The following is a 24,332-nucleotide window of genomic DNA, read 5'->3' as shown; positions in this document are numbered from 1 at the left end:
GTGTGTGAGTGTTTCTTACTGAAGTTGACCTCAGTGGCCTGGTACATCATGGGCACTTTGGTGTGTGTGTGTGTGTGTGTGTGTGTGTGTGTGTGTGTATGCGCATAAGTGTGTGTGCGTGTGTGTTTCTTACCGAAGTTGACCTCAGTGGCCTGGTACATCATGGGCACTTTGGTGTGTGTGCCATCAGGCAGACTGAAGGACAGAGTGTGTGTATCACTGGACAGGAACTGTTTCTGCCACACACCCCGGAATGCCAATGCCGTCACCAGGGCGACAGGGCCCGCCTCACCTGCCGAACCCTCCAACCAACGCAGCGCGTCAGCGCCTGCACACACACACACACACACACACACACATGAATACACACACACACACACACAGACACACATGAATACACACACACACACACACACACACATGAATACATACACACACACACACACACACACACAAACATGAATACACACACACACATGAATACACACACTCACACACACACACACACACACACACACACAAATATAGGCATATAACACACACACACACACACACACACACACACACACACACACTAGGGCTTTGACTTTTGCCCAAAAATCATATTCGAAGTTCGTTTGTTTATTATATTCAAATATGTGTTAATAATATTTTAACCATTAAATGTCTTAAATGTTATTATTGAGCACAGGGCTGGGCGATAAAACGATAGCGATATGTATCGCAATAGACATGTAACCGATATCAATAAAAATACGTTCGATAGAACAATAGAACATTCATAATTAAAAGCAACACACACCTCCTGCCTTACGTTGTCCATAAATAAATAGGCTATATATATTGCATTGTAGTATGTCAAACTCTCTACCAGAGTAGGCTTATAGAAGTAGGCCTACCTCAACACAGACTCGCCTTGCCCCGTGCACTCTCTCTCTCTCTTTCTCTCCCTCTCAACAGGCGCATCCTTCCTCAGCATGCACATGTAATCCAAACATTAATCGTGCAAGATGACTGGCTAAATTGCTATTAAATCCAGTTAGCATCATTAGCACGCTGCACGAATTTGTTCAAAACTGTTGCATTCAAATTGACTGCTAAATTTAATCATCTCAATCCCGATGCAAATGGAAAAGTATTTTCCAAGACTCAAACGGGCCTGTCCTAAGGAGAAAAATATTCATTTGAAACTTAAACACACGTGGGGAAACTGAACAGTCTAACCAGTAGACTAAGTATAAGTATATATACTTTTTTGATCCTGTGAGGGAAATTTGGTCTCTGCATTTATCCCAATCGGTGAATTAGTGAAACACAAACAGCACACAGTGAACACACAGTGAGGTGAAGCACACACTAATCCCGTGCAGTGAGCTGCCTGTTTTAACGGCGCCGGGGAGCAGTGAGGGGTTAGGTGCCTTGCTCAAGGGCACTTCAGCCGCGGCCCACTGGTCGGGGCTCGAACCGGCAACCCTCCGGTTACAAGTCCAGAGTGCTAACCAGTGGGCCACGGCTGCCCCTCTATGATAAACTAGAACATTAAGCTAACGTTAGGCTACTTTGTTTACAATATTTCAGGCTTCAACCAGTGCTGCTTTTCAGACTTATCTGCACATTTATTTATTTGAGTGTTTGTCATTATTGTGTTGCCATTTCTTTTCCCTGTTTGCTTTGATTGATAACTGAGGTGATTAAAATCAGAGGAAGGTTAAGTTTAAAATAAAAGTGTCTATTATGTCTATGTGTGAGCTCACTAAGCATGAACCAGCCAGGATGCTAACGTCACCTACAGGAGCCCAGATGGCCAATAATAGCCCTGCTAATGAGCTCGCCATTTCACTTCACCAGGCGTGAAAAAAACCTCAGAATCTGAATTGAAAACAACGTTTACAACCAAATACATTTACAAAAAATTATCTGCATAGGCTACAGGTTCGAATATTAAGAGATCCCTAAAATTCGTTCAAATATCTTTAATTTTTAAAATAATCGAATTATATTTGAATAACGAAGTTCGGAGTCAAAGCCCTAACACACACACACACACACACACACACACACACATAGGCATACAACACACACACACACACACACACACACATATAGGCATATAACACACACACACACACATACACATGAACACACACACACGTATAGACATATGTTCAGTAATGAACTCAACTCACCGCTGCCATAGTGATCTCCTTGGCTCTGATTGGTCCTGCTGAAGTTGAGGCGGAGCAGAGTGCCATTCCCCCACCCTAGTGCATGCTGGGTAAACTCTGGGCGGAGCTGCAGCCCACTCTGGACCAATAGCGTACTGGACAGCTGAAGCTCCACCCCCTGGCTGGAATTTCCCATATCCCCCTGGGGCTGAGACAGGAAGTCAGGCAGCTGAGGATCTGAGGGCACAGGAAGTGATGTCACAACAGGTGGCGTGTGTTCTAAAATTGTGTGTGTGTGTGTGGAGTGTATGCATGTGTATGTTGTGTTTCTGACTATTGTTTTGTTATCTTTGTGTGTGTGTGTGTGTGTGTGTGTGTTCTGATACTGACTGGTGTTTTGGTATCCCAGGAGGCTTTGCAGTTGCGTGAGTGTGTTGCCGCGGGCTCCCATCATGAGTAGGCGGAGTCCCAGACTGACACTTGCCGGGGACACAAGCAGATTTGACGAGTTCTCCGTCTCCCGTAGCGACGCATACAGCGTCAGCGCGAACTCCCTGTCTCCCAGGTTACTGTCTCCATGGCTACTCTCCAGCAGTCGCAAACAGAGCAGGAGTGATGTCATCAGCAGGCGCCGCATAGTCAGACGATTGAAGTAATATACTGTAAGGAAGCTAAAATCACCACCTACACACACAAGTACGCACGCGCACTCACACACCACACACACACACACACACACACACACACACACACACACACATACACACGCACACACGCATGCACACACACCACACACACACACACACACACGCACTCACACACACACACACACACGCACGCACGCACGCACGCACTCACACACACACACACACACACACACACACACACACACACACACACACACACACATCATTAGAAGAGAGGCACACAAAGCATATTAACATTCACCATGGCATGTGAACACACACACACACACATTACATTCACCATGGCATGTGGACACACACACACATTACATTCACCATGGCATGTGGACACACACACACACACACACACACACATAAAATTCACCATGGCATGTGAACACACACACACACACACACACAAACAGAGGCACTGACTTGTAAACCATGGGACAGCACACACACACACTGACACCAATTCTTTCAGCCATGGGAGAACACACGCACACACACACACACACACACACACACACACACACACACAGGCACTGATGTCTCAGCCATGGGTCAACACACACACACACACACACACACACACACACACACATAGGTACATATATGGTATATTTAGGGTGTACTCTGCAGTTCAGTATCATGTCATTGCATTTCTGCAGTTAAGTGAGGTACTATGTAGATTATTCCTGTCCGGAATATGAATAATATAATAGTGTCCGGAACATAAATAATATAATAGTGTCCAGAATATGAATAATAATATAGTAATAAAATAAGAAGTCGAGGTCAGCTCGGGTTCGCTTGAACAGGTCAGGAAGTGTGAGACCGTGTCCATGTCCAGCACCAGCACACAGGATGTGTGAGACCGTGTCCATGTCCAGATAAACGGCACCAGCACACAGGAAATGACATCAACACACACACACACACTACTCACTTCAACATGTTCTACTCAGCTCAACATGTTCTACTCAGCTCAACATGTTCTACTCACTTCACCATGTTCTACTCAGCTCAACATGTTCTACTCAGCTCAACATGTTCTACTCAGCTCAACATGTTCTACTCAGCTCACCATGTTCTGAGGGACGACCCTCTGGCCCGTGCACATTTGAAATGCTTCCTATGCCAATGCCATCAACACACACACACTCACACACACTCACTCACACACACACACTCGCTCACTCACTCACACACACACACTCTGAGCTTAACTAGTACCAGCACGCACTTTCACCAACAGGTGCCAACAGTTACTCACTCTCACACACATAACATCCCCAGCACACACACACACACGCACACAGAGAGACAGAGAGAGAGAGAGAGAGTGAGAGAGAGAGAGAAAATATAACAGACATCTGCTGGCTGTCAACCATATCTCTCTCTCTATCTGTCTCTCTCCTGTCCTGCTGTGGCTAAAAGAGATGAGTTCGGATACGTGTCTTTAAATGACGTTCAGTACCAGTACAGCGCGCGAACACTCTTCACGCGGAGGTCAGACACGACTGGAGTCTGACCACCTCTGGACTCTCACCTGTGCGGCTCGCGAGCAGGCTGCAGCAGATCCGACACTCCGGTATACAGCGCAAGCTCTCCTGTGACGTTCCTGGTCCACCAAAAGATCCTGCCAGAGCGCGGTGCCGCTGCGCGGTTTCCTCTCGGTGCTGCTGTCCGCCTGCGGTGTGAGTCGGAGACGGTGCGCGAGAGACTGAGCAGTTGAGTGTGTGTGTGAGGGCAGACAGCTGATTGAGTTAGCTGTCGGTCATAAGACCGTGTTTAAAGGCGCGAGCTGCGTGTTCGCGGGCTCTGGCGGCGATGTCCGTACCACTCGGTCAGGATTCCTGCCGCGCGGGGCTAGATGAGCCAGGCAGAGGGAGGCATGCCACCGACCGACAAATCCGCGTGAACACACGCGCTCACACACACTGATGAACTCAAACACCCACACACATTCTGTAATACATAGTTTTTTATTTACACACACACGTTAGCTCAGCAGCAGTCAACACCAGGAACAGTTGAGCCTGATACACACAGAATCATACTAAGCCTTAATTCTCTCTCTCACTCACACTCACACACACACACACACACACACACTTCAATTGATAAATGCACTTCAGTCTCATCAATATACCTCCATTACATTCTCCACCACAGACATTGTTACTCATTTTGTCCCCCCCACCCTCTCTCTCTCTGAGACACACAGACACACAAACACACTTGCTGACAGGTCCTTATAATCCCTTTTAAGGACACAGGGAGTTCTAAGTGACCCATCATCACGATGAAAAAACAACATTAACATTTGTTCCTGGTAGCAGGTATTGTTGATTGGTTGTCAGCTGAACCCTCAGTCCACTATCAGACTATCTGACCTGTATGTAATCACTTCCTGAAGAGTATCTGATCTATCTGCACCCGAGACAGCTACTTAACCTAACACACTAACACACACTAGACAGCTACTTAACCTAACACACACTAGACAGCTACTTAACCTAACACACTATGCACGCTACACACACTAGACAGCTACTTAACCTAACACACTAACACACACACTAGACAGCTACTTAACCTAACACACTAACACACACACTAGACAGCTACTTAACCTCACACACTATGCACACTACACACACTAGACAGCTACTTAACCTAACACACTATGCACGCTACACACACTAGACAGCTACTTAACCTAACACACTATGCACGCTACACACACTAGACAGCTACTTAACCTAACACACACACTAGACAGCTACTTAACCTAACACACTATGCACGCTACACACTAACACACACACTAGACAGCTACTTAACCTAACACACTATGCACGCTACACACTAACACACACACTAGACAGCTACTTAACCTAACACACTATGCACGCTACACACTAACACACACTAGACAGCTACTTAACCTAACACACTATGCACGCTACACACTAATACACACTAGACAGCTACTTAACCTAACACACTAACACACACACTAGACAGCTACTTAACCTAACACTATGCACGCTACACACACTAGACAGCTACTTAACCTAACACACTAACACACACTAGACAGCTACTTAACCTAACACACTAACACACACACTAGACAGCTACTTAACCTAACACACTAATACACACTAGACAGCTACTTAACCTAACACACTAACACACACACTAGACAGCTACTTAACCTAACACACTATGCACGCTACACACACTAGACAGCTACTTAACCTAACACACACACTAGACAGCTACTTAACCTAACACACTATGCACGCTACACACTAACACACACACTAGACAGCTACTTAACCTAACACACTATGCACACACACACACTAACACTTTTAACCTAACACACTAGACAGCTACTAACCTAACACACACTAGACAGCTACTTAACCTAACACACTATGCGCTTACACACTAACACACACTAGACAGCTTAACTTAACCTAACAACACACTAGACAGCACTTAACCTAACACACTAATACACACTAGACAGCTACATAACCACACACACTAACACACACTAGACAGCTACTTAACCTAACACACTAACACACACACTAGACAGCTACTTAACCTAACACACTATGCACGCTACACACTAACACACACTAGACAGCTACTTAACCTAACACACTAACACACACTAGACAGCTACTTAACCTAACACACTAACACACACACTAGACAGCTACTTAACCTAACACACTATGCACAACCTAACACACACACTACTAGACAGCTACTTAACCTAACACACTAACACAAACACTAGACAGCTACTTAACCTAACACACTATGCACACACACACACACTTAACCTAACACACACACACAAACACTAGACAGCTACTTAACCTACACACACTATGCACGCTTACACACACTAGACAGCTACTTAACCTAACACACTAACACACACTAGACAGCTACTTAACCTAACACACTAACACACACACTAGACAGCTACTTAACCTAACACACTATGCACGCTACACACACTAGACAGCTACTTAACCTAACACACTAACACAAACACTAGACAGCTACTTAACCTAACACACTATGCATGCTACACACTAACACACACACTAGACATCTACTTAACCTAACACACTATGCACGCTACACACACTAGACAGCTACTTAACCTAACACACTAACACACACTAGACAGCTACTTAACCTAACACACTAACACACACACTAGACAGCTACTTAACCTAACACACTATGCACGCTACACACTAATACACACTAGACAGCTACTTAACCTAACACACTAACACACACACTAGACAGCTACTTAACCTAACACACTATGCACGCTACACACACTAGACAGCTACTTAACCTAACACACTAACACACACTAGACAGCTACTTAACCTAACACACTATGCATGCTACACACTAACACACACACTAGACAGCTACTTAACCTAACACACTAACACACTAAAAGCATAATTACGTCCGAAGCGCCACAAGCTTGTCCGTGTTGTCGTTTTCGGGTCAAATGGCTTTTGAATGGGAATCGTTAGGGGCGCAACTATTTTGATACATGATCACGTCAAAATCGCTATTTTTAAACACTAAGAAGGCTCGACACAACATGAAACTTTGATCGAAGTATCACCAGTGTCTCTACACATGAACTCGAGCATCGAGAACATTGTTTGTGTACACAGAGTTCTCTACGCATGAACTCGAGCATTGAGAACATGTTTGTGTACACAGAGTTCTCTACACATGAACTCGAACATTGAGAACATTGTTTGTGTGAACAGAGTTCTCTATACATGAACTCGAGCATTGAGAACATTGTTGGTGTGAACAGAGTTCTCTACACATGAACTCGAGCATTGAGAACATTGTTCGTGTACACAGAGTTCTCTACGCATGAACTCGAGTTCTCTACGATGAACTCGAGCATTGAGAACATTGTTTGTGTGAACAGAGTTCTCTACACATGAACTCGAGCATTGAGAACATTGTTCGTGTGCACAGAGTTCTCTAAAAGAACTGGACAACTCACTTGGTTTTCTGCTCGCCGCCATCTTGCCAGTCAAGGAGGGAGTTGTCCAAAAGCTTTCTTTTTAGTAAACACTGTGCAGTAGTATGCCACATTGTAAGCATGATTGAAGTGTTAGATCCAATTTTCTCTTTTACGATCCCCTATGGACTTTAAAAAATGTAAAGAAAAGTCGATTGAGGAGCCAAAATGGTCAACTTTATCACACTTCTGCAAGGACAACATGGGGTGTTTGTTTGTGCCAATGTTATGTCACCCTGTAGACTAAAAGCATTAGATCTGTCTTTTCTGTGTGTATGAGTGTGTGTGTGTGTGTCTGTTATAATATCCTCTTAGAACATGTCTGAAAGTTGGAAAAAATTAAACACACACGCACACACATACACACACACACACACACACACACACACACACACACACACACACACACACTCACACATACACACACTCACACACACACACACACACACACACAGTAGTCACAGTGTGTTTCGCATTAAAAAACACAGAGAGAATACTGTAACTGTTCTGCAAGAAGATTTGAGAAATGTGTGAACCCAAAGAAAATTTGTGAATACATTTGCAAGAGATGACTTCCGCCGTGCAAAGAAGGTGTCCATGAAGACCAAGCAGATCCCAGTTGCTTTGCAAAGAAGGTCAAAGCAATCGAGAAAAACTGTAATCGAGTTTATTTGATTGACATTTACCTCCCCCTGCTGGCACTTTTACTTTGCCTTATGACACCATCAGGAACTCTATAGACAGGAAGTGAGGCCTGACACCACCAGGAACTCTATACAGGTAGACAGGAAGTGAGGCCTGGCAGGTGAGGAGACAGGAAGTGAGGCCTGGCAGGTGAGGAGACAGGAAGTGAGGCCTGGCAGGTGAGCGCATCAGAGAAGAAACACTAGCGACAGCTGGGAGCGATATCGTTTTTTGACCACGCAACGACGCAATTATGGGATGGAGGGAGGGAGAGAAGAACGGAGGGGGGGAGAAGAAGGAGGGATGGAGAGGGAGGTGGGGAGAGAGAATGAGGGATGGATGGAGAGGGTGGGGAGAGAGAGAGATGGAGGGATGGAGAGGGGGGAGAGAGAGAGGGATGGATGGAGAGGGTGGGGAGAGAGAGAGATGGAGGGATGGAGAGGGGGGAGAGAGAGAGGGGGGGGTAGAGTGGTGTGCTTTGGCAGTGTTTGCCCCGTTGCTTGAACACTACAGACACATGCTTAACTTGAAAGCTTTTGTTACTATACCTTAAACACAGTGTAGCCATACATTAAACACAGTGTAGCCATACCTTAAACACAGTGTAGCCATACATTAAACACAGTGTAGCCATACCTTAAACACAGTGTAGCCATACATTAAACACAACACAGTGTAGCCATACCTTAAACACAACACAGTGTAGCCATACCTTAAGCACAGTGTAGCCATACATTAAACACAACACAGTGTAACCATACATTAAACACAGTGTAGCCATACATTAAACACAACACAGTGTAGTCATACATTAAACACAACACAGTGTAGCCATACATTAAACACAACACAGTGTAGCAATACATTAAACACAGTGTAGCCATACATTAAACACAGTGTAGCCAAACATTAAACACAACACAGTGTAGCCATACATTAAACACAACACAGTGTAGCCATACATTAAACACCACACAGTGTAGCCATACATTAAACACAGTGTAACCATACATTAAACACAGTGTAACCATACATTAAACACAACACAGTGTAGCCATACATTAAACACAACACAGTGTAGCCATACATTAAACACAGTGTAACCATACATTAAACACAACACAGTGTAGCCATACATTAAACACAACACAGTGTAGCCATACATTAAACACAACACAGTGTAGCCATACATTAAACACAACACAGTGTAACCATACATTAAACACAGTGTAGCCATACATTAAACACAGTGTAACCATACATTAAACACAGTGTAACCATACATTAAACACAACACAGTGTAACCATACCTTAAACACAGTGTAGCCATACATTAAACACAACACAGTGTAACCATACATTAAACACAGTGTAGCCATACATTAAACACAGTGTAACCATACATTAAACACAGTGTAACCATACATTAAACACAACACAGTGTGTAACCATACCTTAAACACAGTGTAGCCATACATTAAACACAACACAGTGTAGCCATACATTAAACACAGTGTAACCATACATTAAACACAACACAGTGTAACCATACATTAAACACAGTGTAGCCATACATTAAACACAACACAGAGTAGCCATACATTAAACACAACACAGTGTACCCATACATTAAACACAGTGTAGCCATACAATAAACACAACACAGTGTAACCATACATTACACACAGTGTAGCCATACATTAAACAGTGTAACCATACATTAAACACAACACAGTGTAGCCATACATTAAACACAGTGTATCCATACATTAAACACAGCACAGTGTAGCCATACCTTAAACACAGCACAGTGTAGCCATACATTAAACACAGCACAGTGTAGCCATACATTAAACACAACACAGTGTAAACACAACACAGTGTAACCATACATTAAACACAACACAGTGTATCCTTAAAAGCGCTGCTTTGCACCTTAGTTGCAATTCTGCAACACACTTGTTCCTGCACACTACACACTATTTCATACATAAGACACACACACACACACACACACCCAAGCCATCACTCAAAGTGGAGTATAATGATCCTCCTGGGGTTCACAAAGCTCTCTGCACCATTGTGTATGTGTGTGTGTGTGTGTGTGTGTGTGTATGTCTCTGTGTTTGCAGGGACGTGCACAGGAATTTTAAGGGGCAGTTGCTCTGACCTGAAAAAGGGCACCCCCACCCAAAAACAAACAAACAACAAAAAAAAACTCACAGGCTATATGAAGGACTGAGAATAACAGGGTCTTTATTAAAATATATACACTTCAGTAAAACACTGAAATACAGCACTCAATCACCTTAACTAATAACACAGAAAAACATGACTTGAGTCATGAAAATCACCAACATCAATATCCCTATCAAGTCACTGATAGGTTTCTCCAAATGTGGGCTCATCATCTGACCAATTACATATTATTGTTATTGTCATTATCATTATTATTTTAATGCCCACTAGTGGTATTTATGTTCTGTTCAAGCAAGATCTTTGAAATGATAGCCTATGTTTTTTTTAGATTACAATTATTTAGCATGCAGCTCTTTAACCCTGTACTTTCTAGCATGGTCCTCTCATCTCATACTTGGTGATCATCGCTTAGGCCTTACTGTCCTCTGTGCCTCCTCCTGGTCCACACTTTCCTCACATGTTCTGGAGGCTTGTGACTGCTCCTCATCTTAAATGTAATGTAATTATGAAACATTGCCATTAGTAGGCTAAAATATGAGCCTGATTAATTAATCAATTCGCCTACACAGTGTCATGTCATCTTTATCACAGAAAGTTTCTGTCTCACCTGCTGGTTGGCTTTTTCACAGCCAACCCTGCAGTGATGTGCTGCCCTTTGCTGCCTCCCTGAATTGTCTCTCCCTCTCCTGACTGAAGGCTAGCTTTAGTTTGCCTAATGCAGGGGTGGACATGTAGGCTAGCTTTAGTTTGCCTAATGCAGGGGTGGGCAAACATTTTGCCTCAAGGGCCACATTGGGTTTTGAAAATTGGCCGGCGGACCGCACAGTAGGCTAGTAGCATAATGTTCAAGTTAGTTCTCCTGCAAAGGAGATAACTAAGAGTAGTCCTATCATCTCTATTTAACATGATGTTTTGACATTGTAAACGTTCTCTAAGAGTGAAAAGCAGTTTGCTAACTGCTAAGTAAAGCTAACCAATATCGTCTCTGTCACAGGAAAAAATAGAGAGCAGCCTGATAACCAAATTAAATGCTCAGCGGGCCGGATGAAAGTGCTTGGTGCGCGGGCCGCAGTTTGCCTACCCCTGGCCTAATGCCTACCAAAACTGGCTATGTGGTAACGGGCTGCTTGTCTGCGAGCTATCTGTCTGATTATTTAGGCTAAACGTGGCAAACTCAGCCTGGATTTATGAAGATTTGAATTCATTTCATAAAACTTGATGATGATGATCGTTTGTTTGTTATACATCACAAACTCACTTTTTCCGACAACGTGGTTTCGCGACAATCTCCTTCTAGGGCCGCTCATGCAGGCTCAGCTCAGGTGCCGGTCGCGTGCAGCGCTGCAGCCATGTAAACAGAGTTAGCCCTTCCCCTGCTGACTTTCACTTTCGGTGCCCGAATGTAAGTGAATGAGGCTTTGCGTTTTTTTTATCTAGGCGTACGTGACATTCTGCATCCATTGTATGATTTATTTATTTATTTTCCCCTCCAAAGGGCAACGTGAGTCGAGAAGGCCATATGGGCAGTTGCCCGAGCAACCTGAGCACGTCCCTGTGTGTGTGTGTGTGTGTGTGTGTGGACCTCCCATTCCCAACCTGTAGAGGTGTCTGATGCAGTGGTGGAGGACCCATCGGTCATCGTGGAAGCTCCATCACAACAACACTTTTCACCTGCTCCAGCCTACAACATCAGACAGCAGCTCCAACCTACAACATCAGACAGCAGACTCTCCTGGCTATCCAAAAAGCCCAACCCATGGAGTACTGGTCCAGTCTAAACCTCTCCTGGCTATCCAAAGAGCCCAACCCATGGAGTACTGGTCCAGTCTAAAACTCCAGGGAAAGTTGGCAAAGCTGCCCTGTGCAGACCACTCTGTGTCACACACCATCTACAGCAATGGCACCATCAGTGAGGAGATCCTTACTTTGTGTAAACGTACGTCTGCAGGTTCTTCCCACAAAATACAACTTATCACTCTGGTTTCCCTCCATCCATTCACCCCTCTACATGCTGCATGACCCCCTCAGCAGCTGGAGTCAGTAGCCCACATCACACCATGCTTATTTCGACCCTCTGCCCAACATAGCTGTAGGTGCCAGTGGTAATAGTGATGATCAGACATGTGGACTCGAGTCACATGACTTGGACTCGAGTCGGACTCGAGTCATGATTTTAATGACTTCAGACTTGACTTGATAAAATTCGGCATGACTTGCGACTCGACTTGGACTTGAATACTATTCACTCGTGACTTGACTCGGACTTTGCCTCTTTGACTTGTGACGACTTGACATGTCTCGAAGTCAAAAACTAAATTTCCTGATCGTGGACCAGTCACCCCAGAGACGCTTTCCTCCGCTAAAAAAAAAAAAATAGCGGAGACAAGCGCCAGAGCACAGTTCAGTGCTGCCGCTACCCCCACATGCGTTACACACTGTGTGTAGGGCACCAAGAGACAGAGAAACGACCAACATTTAGCCAATAACTAGTAGCTTTACGGCAAACTGATTTGCACTCTTGTTAGAGAACGTTTACAATGTCAAAATGCACCAACAGCATGTTACATAAAGATGATACTTTTCGAGTCCTCTCCATTAAGATCCAACTTGAGCTTATGCTAGCCTACTGGATTTAATTGAGAACCCCATCTAAGCACGCACGAGAGGGAGAGAAAACGAGTGGCAGGTTCCAGCTGGCTTGTCATTGTTGATGATGATTGATACTTTATTTTAAATATAAGAAACGTATAAAAGGAAATCATGAAGGCAACAAATGCGAGATAAGGGGAAATTGCGGATTTATCCGGTTCTCACTACTGTTATAAACTATGAGATCCAGGTCACTATGACATAGGCTGCACTCACTGTGATTTGGAAAGTGGACAAGAATATGAAGAGTTGTCTTTGCCTTTGTGTAATGGAACTGGTGAGTCTTGAAGTAGGCCTATTCAATAATTTGTTTACATGAAGCACATTGATATGCCGATTGAGACGCATTCCACTCAGCTAGCTAGGTGGCTACTGGCTACCAGGCTCATAATTCACATTTAATTGCAAACAGAAAATGTCAAGCAAGCATCATGTCATACATGCATCTATTTCCAAAGGAATGAAAGCTGTTTGTGCCAACTTAATATCATACTTATCATTGTTAATATTGTGCTATACATGTGGCACAAACAATGTTTGAGTTTGTGGACTAGCCATAGGAATGGAGCTGGTAAAAAAAAGATCATTATGAGAACGTGTGGACAGTGGCACACAATGGGCTTAAAGTGACAGTGCACCATTTACAAATGAGATAAACAGCATCAAATGTGTAGTATTTCTTAAGAAATTAATACTTTAAAACAAAATTACTGGGTCATTATTATCTTTTAAATAATATAAAAGTGTTGACCTTGGCTTCCCTTATGAGTCGCCACTGGCAGACAGCCTAATAAATAGCAGGCAAATCTGTGGCCTAGTGCAGTGAAATGCCATCAGTCAAATTATTACTCATCCTTACAGTGGGCTCCGCAGTTTGGAAAAACAATATATATATTTGTCATAGCTATCCGTTTTGTACAGATTACTCAGGTATGCACATGTGTATATTGTATGCGTATATCGTAAAAGATTTCAAGACAGAAACATTGAACATATTTTAATCTGTATTTATAAAAAACAATTCTGTGGATTAGATGGAAGTGTTAAAATTATGATCGATATTCTAATAATGCCATTATTAAGTGAAGAGTACCTGATGACTTGTTCAGGACTTGAAAAAGATTGGGACTTGGACTTGGACTCGACTTGGCTTTGATTTGATTTGGACTTGAGTGCTAAGACTTGGGACTTACTTGTGACTTGCCAAACAGTGACTTGGTCCCACCTCTGGTGATGATAGTGTCCGTAATGGACGTGGTATTACACACGATTACACGCGAGAAACACATAAGAAGACGTGCATTTACTCCATAACACGGAAGTAATGCAGGCCATAGTTTTGCACAAATTGAAGCAGAAATACACCAAATGTTAAAGAAAAAGTTCACATGCGATGAAGTCTTGGGTCTGTTATTTACCTAGTCTGATTCTGAAGGAGAATATCTGCCTTTTGGAGAGTATGAGCGATCGTCTAGTCACGGTGCGTCTGTGAATGGAGGTGCGTCTTTCCGACAGTGTTCACTAAGCATACCACGCTTATGTCGACCCTCTGCCCAACGTAGCTGAAGGTGCCAGTGGTAAAGGTGACGATGGTGTCCGTAATGGACGTAGTAAAGACAGCAGGGGTAGTAAAAATAGGGCTCTGAAGAACTACAAAGTCACCCGCGATAGGAACTGATTTGACCAGGCTACTTTATTGTATAGTAGAATAGGGTTTGTGGTTATAGTAATAGTTTACTATTGTTGGTTTACATGTGACTGCTTTCCTGTTCAGGTGTTATGTGGGTGAAATGACAAAAAAGTAAGCAAAACTGCTCAAATATATGTTCATGATCCAGTATTTACTGAAATGTGCATAATTCGAGGTTGTTGTCATCCAGTGACGTCATAATATGCAAAATAGATGTGTAAATTTACCCCTTCATGAACTTTTGTTCATACTCAATAATTTTTACATTTACAGTAGGACTTTATCTCTGACCACTTTCAAGCCATAGCCTTTTGAAATTTTGATGTAAAAATCTAATGATGTTTTTTTTAAAACCTGGCGCCTAAAGGGTTAAAGGATTTTATACCGCCAGACACAACGGACTTGTAGACCAGAGCCCCTGTTATAATGTTAAACTGTTTTGCTATTCAATATTAAAAATAACTGATTGAGCATGAGGTATCATGTTCATTTGACTTGTTCACCACCACTATCATAAAGCATCATCACCACCACTATCATAAAGCACAATCATCATCATCACCACTATCATAAAGCATCACCATCATCACCACTATCATAAAGCACCATCACCACCACTATCATAAAGCACCATCATCATCACCACTATCATAAAGCACCATCATCATCATCACCACTATCATAAAGCACCATCATCACCACTATCATAAAGCATCATCATCATCACCACTATCATAAAGCACCATCATCACCACTATCATAAAGCACCATCATCATCATCACCACTATCATAAAGCACCATCATCATCACCACCACTATCATAAAGCACCATCATCACCACTATCATAAAGCACCATCATCATCACCACCACTATCATAAAGCACCATCATCACCACTATCATAAAGCACCATCATCACCACCACTATCATAAAGCACCATCATCACCACCACTATCATAAAGCACCATCATCATCACCACTATCATAAAGCATCATCATCATCATCACCACTATCATAAAGCACCATCACCACCACTATCATAAAGCATCATCATCACCACCACTATCATAAAGAATCATCATCATCACCACTATCATAAAGCATCATCATCACCACCACCATCATAAAGAATCATCATCACCACCACCACTATCATAAAGCATCATCATCACCACCACTATCATAAAGCATCATCATAACCACCACTATCATAAAGCACCATCATCATCATCACCACTATCATAAAGCACCATCATCACCACTATCATAAAGCACCATCATCACCACTATCATAAAGCATCATCATCACCACCACTATCATAAAGAATCATCATCATCACCACTATCATAAAGCATCATCATCACCACCACTATCATAAAGAATCATCATCACCACCACCACTATCATAAAGCATCATCATCACCACCACTATCATAAAGCATCATCATAACCACCACTATCATAAAGCACCATCATCATCATCACCACTATCATAAAGCACCATCATCACCACTATCATAAAGCACCATCATCACCACTATCATAAAGCATCATCATCACCACCACTATCATAAAGAATCATCATCATCACCACTATCATAAAGCATCATCATCACCACCACTATCATAAAGAATCATCATCACCACCACCACTATCATAAAGCATCATCATCACCACCACTATCATAAAGCATCATCATAACCACCACTATCATAAAGCACCATCATCATCATCACCACTATCATAAAGCACCATCATCACCACTATCATAAAGCACCATCATCACCACTATCATAAAGCATCATCACCACCACTATCATAAAGCACCATCATCACCACCACCACTATCATAAAGCATCATCACCACCACTATCATAAAGCACCATCATCACCACCACCACTATCATAAAGCACCATCATCATCATCATCACCACTATCATAAAGCACCATCATCATCATCATCACCACTATCATAAAGCACCATCATCACAACTATCATAAAGCACCATCATCACCACTATCATAAAGCACCATCATCATCATCACCACTATCATAAAGCACCATCATCACCACGAGTCTATCATAAAGCACCATCACCACCACTATCATAAATCACCATCATCATCATCATCACTATCATAAAGCACCATCATCACCACCACCACTATCATAAAGCATCATCATCACCACTATCATAAAGCACCATCACCACCACTATCATAAAGCATAATCATCATCATCACCACTATCATAAAGCACCATCATCACCACCACTATCATAAAGCATCATCATCATCACCACCACTATCATAAAGCATCATCATCACCACCACTATCATAAAGCATCATCATCACCACCACCACTATCATAAAGCACCATCATCATCACCACTATCATAAAGTACCATCATCACCACTGTTATAAAGCACCATCATCACCACTATCATAAAGCACCATCATCACCACCACCACTATCATAAAGCATCATCACCACCACTATCATAAAGCACCATCATCACCACCACCACTATCATAAAGCACCATCATCATCATCACCACTATCATAAAGCACCATCATCAACACCACTATCATAAAGCATCATCATCACCACTATCATAAAGCATCATCATCATCACTATCATAAAGCATCATCATTTTCACCACCACTATCATAAAGCATCATCATCATCATCACCACTATCATAAAGCATTCATCACCACTGTCATGAAGCATCATCATCACTATCATAAAGCATCATCATCATCACCACCACTATCAGAAAGCATCATCATCACCACCACTATCATAAAGCATCATCATCACCACCACTATCATGAAGCATCATCATCATCACTATCATAAAGCATCATCATCACCACTATCATAAAGCATCATCACCACCACCACTATCATAAAGCATCATCATCATCATCACCACCACTATCATAAAGCATCATCATCATCATCACTATCATAAAGCACCATCACCACCACTATAATAAAGAACCATCATCACCACTATCATAAAGCATCATCACCACCACTATCATAAAGCATCATCATCATCACCACCACTATCATAAAGCATCATCATCATCACCACTATCATAAAGCACCATCATCATCATCACCACTATCATAAAGCACCATCATCACCACCACTATCATAAGCATCATCATCACCACTATCATAAAGCACCATCATCACCACTATCATAAAGCATCATCATCATCACCACCACTATCATAAAGCACCATCATCACCACTATCATAAAGCATCATCATCATCACCACCACTATCATATAAGCATCATCATCACCACTATCATAAAGCAATTATCATCATCACCACCACTATCATAAAGCACCATCATCACCACTATCATAAAGCATCATCATCATCACCACCACTATCATAAAGCACCATCATCATCATCGTGTGTGTGTGTGTGCATGTGAGTGTGTGTGAGTGTGAGCATGAGTGTGTGTGTGTGTGTGTGTGTGAGCAGTGTGTGTGTGTGGAGTGTGTGTGTGTGTGGAGCATGAGTGAGTGTGTGTGTGAGCATGAGTGTGTGTGTGAGCATGAGTGTGTGTGAGCATGAGTGAGTGTGAGCATGAGTGTGTGTGTGTGAGAGCATGAGTGTGTGTGTGTGTGTGTGTGTGCAAGTCTCTGTCTCTCCCAGCCCTAGCCCAGTGGATTATGAGCCAGCTTGGTACCACAGCACTCTGCCTGCCCTCCACTGCCCAGAATTAGGCCGTGTGGTGTGTGTGTTGGCGAATGAGTGTGTGTGTGTGTGAGGAGTGTGTTTGATATGTATGAGTGTATGTGTGTGTGTGTAGGTGGGAGGTGTGTGAATGGAGTGAGGAGGTGAATGGAGTGAGGAGGTGAGAATGAGGGAGGTGGAATGAAGTGAGGAGGAATGGGGAGGAGAATGAATGGGGTGGAGGAGGTGAATGAGGAGGAGGTGAGGAGTGTGAGGAGAATGAGTGAGTGAGGAGGTGAAGGTGAATGAATGAGGAGGTGAATGAGTGAGGTGTGAGGAGGTGAATGAGTGAGGAGGTGAATGAGTGAGGTGAGGAGGTGAATGAGTGAGGAGGTGAAATGAGGAGGAGGAGGTGAATGAGCAAGGAGGTGAACGGAGTGAGGCTCTGAGGAGGTGAATGAACGAGGGGTGAATGAGGAGGAGGAATGAGCGGAGGCGGAGGAGGAATGAACGAGGAGGAATGAGTGAGGTGAGAGGTGAATGAATAAGGAGGTGAATGATGAGGGTGAATGAGGAGATGGTTCTGCGAGGTGCGGAGGAGGAGGAATGGAGGAAGAGGTGAATGAGGAGGAGGAATGAGAGGCAGAAAGCCGAGGCGAGAGGAGGAGGAATGAGGAGGTGAAATCGAGAAGTGAGGAGGAATGAGGAGGAATGAGAGGAGGTGAACGAGAAGTGAGGAGGAACGAGAGGAGGAGGTGAAGAGGCGATTGAGGAGGAATGGTGAGGAGGTGAATGAGATGAGGTGTGAGGAGGTGAATGAGTGAGGAGGTGAATGAGAGGTGAGGAGGTGAATGAGTGGGAGGAGGAATAGGAGGTGAGGAGGGGAATGAGAGGTGTGTGAGGAGGTGAATGAGAGGTGAGGAGGAGGTGAATGAGTGAGGTGAATGAGAAGTGTGTGAGGAGGTGAATGAGAGAGGAGGTGAATGAGAGGTGAGTGAGGTGAATGAGAAGTGTGTGAGGAGGTGAATGAGAGAGGAGGTGAATGAGAGGGGTGAGTGAGGAGGAATGAGGAGAGGCATGAGAGGGAGGAGGAGGTAAATGAGTGAGGAGGTGGAATGAGAGGTGTGAGGAGGTGAATGAGGAGGAGGTGAATGAGGTGTGTGAGGAGGAGGAATGGAGTGAGGAGGTGAATGAGAGGTGAGTGAGGAGGTGAATGAGAGGTGAGTGAGGAGGTGAATGAGTGAGGAGGTGAATGAGTGAGGAGGTGAATGAGAGGTGTGTGAGGAGGTGAATGAGTGAGGAGGTGAATGAGGTGAGGAGGAGGCACGAGAGGTGTGGAGGGGAGGTGAATGAGTGAGAGTGAATGAGTGAGGTGAGGAGGTGTGAAATTATGAGGAGGGAAGAGTGAGGAGGTGAATGAGTGAGGAGTTGAATGAGTGAGGTGTGTGGAGGTGAATGAATGAGGAGGTGAATGAGTGAGGTGTGAGGAGGTCAATGAGTGAGGAGGTGAATGAGTGAGGTGTGAGGAGGTCAATGAGTGAGGAGGTGAATGAGTGAGGTGTGAGGAGGTGAATGAGTAAGGAGGTGAATGAGTGAGGTTTGAGGAGGTGAATGAATGAGGGGGTGAATGAGTGAGGAGGTGAATGAGTGAGGTGTGAGGAGGTGAATGAATGAGGAGGTGAATGAGTGAGGTGTGAGGAGGTGAATGAATAAGGAGGTGAATGAGTGAGGGTGAATGAGTGAGGAGGTGAATGAGTGAGGTGTGAGGAGGAGAATGAGTGAAGAGGTGAATGAGTGAGGAGGTGAATGAGAGGTGAGTGAGGAGGTGAATGAGAGGTGTGTGAGGAGGTGAATGAGAGGAGGTGAATGAGAGGTGAGTGAGGTGAATGAGAAGTGTGTGAGGAGGTGAATGAGAGAGGAGGTGAATGAGAGGTGAGTGAGGAGGTGAATGAGTGAGGAGGTGAATGAGAGGTGAGTGAGGAGGTGAATGAGAGGTGTGTGAGGAGGTGAATGAGTGAGGAGGTGAATGAGAGGTGAGTGAGGAGGTGAATGAGAGGGGAGGGGAGAATGAGAGGAGGAGATGAATGAGGAGGTGAATGAGAAGTGTGTGAGGAGGTGAATGAGAGAGAGAGTAGAATGAGGTGACAGGTGAATGAGAAGTGTGTGAGGAGGTGAATGAGAGAGGAGGTGAATGAGAGGTGAGTGAGGAGGTGAATGAGTGAGGAGGTGAATGAGAGGTGTGTGAGGAGGTGAATGAGTGAGGAGGTGAATGAGAGGTGTGAGGAGAATGAGTGAGGAGGTGAATGAGAGGTGTGTGAGGAGGTGAATGAGTGAGGAGGAATTGAATAGAGAGGTGGAAGTGAGGAGGTGGAATGAGAGAGGTGTGTGAGGAGGTGAATAGTGAGGAGGTGAATTAAGGAGGTGTCTGAGGAGGTAAATGAGTGAGGGAGGAATGAGGTGTGAGGAGGTGAATGAGTGAGAGTGTGAATGAGAGAGTGAGTGAGAGGTGAATAGAGAGAGGTGTGTGAGGAGGTGAATAGTGAGGAGGTGGAGATAGTGAGGAGAGGTGAATGAGAGGTGAAGTGAGGAGGGAAGTGAATGAGAGAGGTGAGTGAGGAGGTGAATGAGAGGTGAGGGAGGTGAATGAGTGGTGAGTGAGGAGGTGAATGAGTGAGGAGGTGAATGAGAGGGGAGTGAGGAGGTGAATGAGTGAGGAGGTGAATGAGAGGGTGTGTGAGGAGGTGAAATGAGGAGGTGAATGAGTGAGGAGGAATGAGAGGAGGTGAATGAGAGGTGTGTGACAGGTGAATGAGTGAGGAGGGTGAAGTGGGAGGTGAACTGACTCACACAGGCTGATGAAGAGTGTTTTAGTAACTCTTTATTGAGAATTATTCCAACACCGCTACCACTTTACTACCTAGCAAGTAGCCAGGAAAACATGGGTCAATACTCACATGAATACATTACACACACACACACACACACACACACACATGAATACATTACACCAGGGTATCTGCACATTTTCCAAGTGCAAATTTAAAGACTTTTAAGACCTTTTCAAGACATCTAAATGGTAAAATTAAGACTATACCACGGCAAAAAAAGACATCACGACAACTTAAAACTGTTTTATGCAATAGTTTTTTTTTTTTTCCTACTAATTTTAACCCCACCCCATTTTCGATGTCTACAGTTTTTGTGTGAATTACCTTCACAGCTATAAATGCCCAATTTTAGGGTTTGGGCTGCTTCCTTTTGAAGCTGGCTGTACATATTTGGTTGTGCTTACTGGCTGAGGCTGACTGTTCTTCACCTGTGTCTGTAGTAGCCTAGGCTACTTGCCAAAGACATGTGCACTGGACTGGATTCCCTTCAATATGTTTTTCAAAGTTAGACTAAGCTATTTAAATATTTTAATAGGCCTACTTTATATAATTTACTATGTGCATGGTTTTACAATGTTTCAGTCAAGCTTTGGTTGGTTTAGATACAACTGGTATGCAAAATGTAAAGCAGTGGATTAACTTTAACTTGCTGTGCTGCATATGGGACAATAGATGCAAACAGATCAACTTAACATGTACAGTATTTCCTCCTGATAGTGAAAACATTTTTTTTTCTGTCAGGCCGTGGTTCCTTCATAATTTGCACAGTAAATTAGAAGACGAGTGACAGAAGCACTGCACATAATTTGACCAGCAGTCTTCACGTCCATAGTTTGTGAAACGATGCTGCGTCCGAGCAAAGATCCTAGATGCCCAGCGCAACTCCAAAAAGGACAAATGTGCGTCCGGCTTGAGGCTGCGCCGGACGCTGGACAGTGCTTTTAAAATCCATATGTCCGGCCTAAATTGGAACGTGTGGCCACCCTATCGCTAACTGGCTAACTCTTGCTCCCGCTCATTCTACCGCTCACGTAGGCGGCCTGCGTAGGTCTCAGGCCTCTACTCCACCAAAACGTCAGCATATTTGTACATATTTAACCACACCCGTGAAAAACATCTTCACTCTGCAACCACTACACTTCCTCCCGTAGCCTCATAGTCAATAACATTGCGTTTTAAATACACGAAACCGGATGGAAACATTTCACTCGCTCACTCGCTGGCGGTCCCATACGCAAATTTAATACCTCCCTTTCGAAAATTCAAGACATCCCAGACAATTTAAGACTTTTTTAGGCCTTAAAAACCGAAAGTTGTATTTAAGACTTTTTAAGACTTTTTTTGGATCGGGTACCCTGTTACACACACACTCACATACAAACACACACACACACAAACAAACTACACACACACTCACACATACACACACACACACACAAACTACACACATAAATACATTATATAGATTCTCTCTCCCACACACACATTCTACGGATTTTCATATGCATTTCCGTTTGTCACCAGAGGGTGGCAGCACTGTCCTGCTTACCACATCATAGAATCAGAAGGCTTTGCTGCACCTGTGTGTGTGTGAGTGTGTGAGCCTTAAATATAAAACTCTTGCTCCTCCTCCTCTTCAGAAGCATCATGTGTGTGTGTGTGTGTGCTGTGCTGCTGGGAGTGTGTGAGTGTGTGTGTGAGTGCGCTCCTGAGAGTGTGTGTGTCAGAGCCGTTGCTGCTCCTGGTCTGAAGGGGCGTCTGGGGGTGATGACAGGCCGTGGTTGTCACGGAGACGGCGCCGGACAGGGCAGACTGGCGGCTAGGGGAGATGGGCCGTGCTGATTGGCTACTGGGGGTTTGTGGGCTGTGCTGAGAGTAGGCGGACACCACCGATAGGTCGAGGCCGGTGCCACTCAGGCGGCGGCCGGTGTCCACGTCGGTTTCCACGGCACCCACCAGCGCAGCCACGTTGAGGCGGAAAGGAGGCGTGGCCGAGGGGAAGCCACAGAAGGAGCGCGCGCGACGCCCCGCCCACAGCTCACGCATCACCTCCGGCTCCCGCAAGGGATTCTGGGATTGGGGGCGGGGCCTGGCCGGGGGGAGGGTCTGCGTGCGGGAGCGGGAGGAGGAGTTTCGGTGGTATCTACGGTTACGGTAGGAGGCGGGGCCTCGGCCATACGGAGGCTTCGGGGGCGTGTCTGACGGAGGAGGGGAGGGGCAGGGGGAGGGGCCTGCAGCCTGATGAGACCTGATCTGAGCAACAGTGTGACGACGCCAAACTCTCACCGGCTGCACCTGAGAGAGGGATCGAGAGAGAAGGAGGGGAAGGAGAGAGAGAGGGAGAGAGAGAGAAGAGAGAGAGAGGGAGAGAGATAGAGAGAGGGAGAGAAGGGGGAAGGAGAGAGGGAGATTGGAGGGGAAGAGGAAGAGAGAGAGGGATAGAGAGAGAGAGGGGAAGGAGAGAGAGAGAGAGAGGGATAGAGAGAGGGAGAGAGAGAGAGGGTTGTGGTTAGATGATGCAAGACGGAGGCAAGTTCACCTGCCTAACC

The 24,332-nt window shown here is 44.4% G+C and overlaps 2 protein-coding genes across 2 annotated transcripts in view; both read right to left on the bottom strand.

Annotated features, from left to right (window-relative positions):
- serpine3 (serpin peptidase inhibitor, clade E (nexin, plasminogen activator inhibitor type 1), member 3) overlaps positions 1 to 4,543 on the bottom strand; it is a 10,562-nt gene extending 6,019 nt beyond the window's left edge. Inside the window, exons 1-4 of the mRNA XM_048239776.1 lie at positions 4,404 to 4,543; positions 2,556 to 2,849; positions 2,187 to 2,402; positions 134 to 328 (exon numbers count right to left, since the gene is read on the bottom strand). Coding sequence (XP_048095733.1) covers positions 134 to 328; positions 2,187 to 2,402; positions 2,556 to 2,802 — 658 coding nt within the window. The 5' untranslated portion in view covers positions 2,803 to 2,849; positions 4,404 to 4,543. The remainder of the gene's footprint in view (positions 1 to 133; positions 329 to 2,186; positions 2,403 to 2,555; positions 2,850 to 4,403) is intronic.
- The window catches only part of LOC125292213 (protein FAM124A), a 52,541-nt gene continuing 32,562 nt past the window's right edge, over positions 4,354 to 24,332 (bottom strand). The window contains exons 6-7 of the mRNA XM_048239418.1: positions 23,490 to 24,078; positions 4,354 to 4,544 (exon numbers count right to left, since the gene is read on the bottom strand). Of these exons, the coding sequence (XP_048095375.1) occupies positions 4,354 to 4,544; positions 23,490 to 24,078 (780 nt within the window). The remainder of the gene's footprint in view (positions 4,545 to 23,489; positions 24,079 to 24,332) is intronic.

Source organism: Alosa alosa, chromosome 3 (assembly GCF_017589495.1).
Source record: "Alosa alosa isolate M-15738 ecotype Scorff River chromosome 3, AALO_Geno_1.1, whole genome shotgun sequence".
Lineage (NCBI taxonomy): Eukaryota > Metazoa > Chordata > Actinopteri > Clupeiformes > Clupeidae > Alosa > Alosa alosa.
The sequence above is the reverse complement of the archived record's forward strand: the minus strand, read 5'-3'. Positions and strand labels throughout refer to the sequence as shown.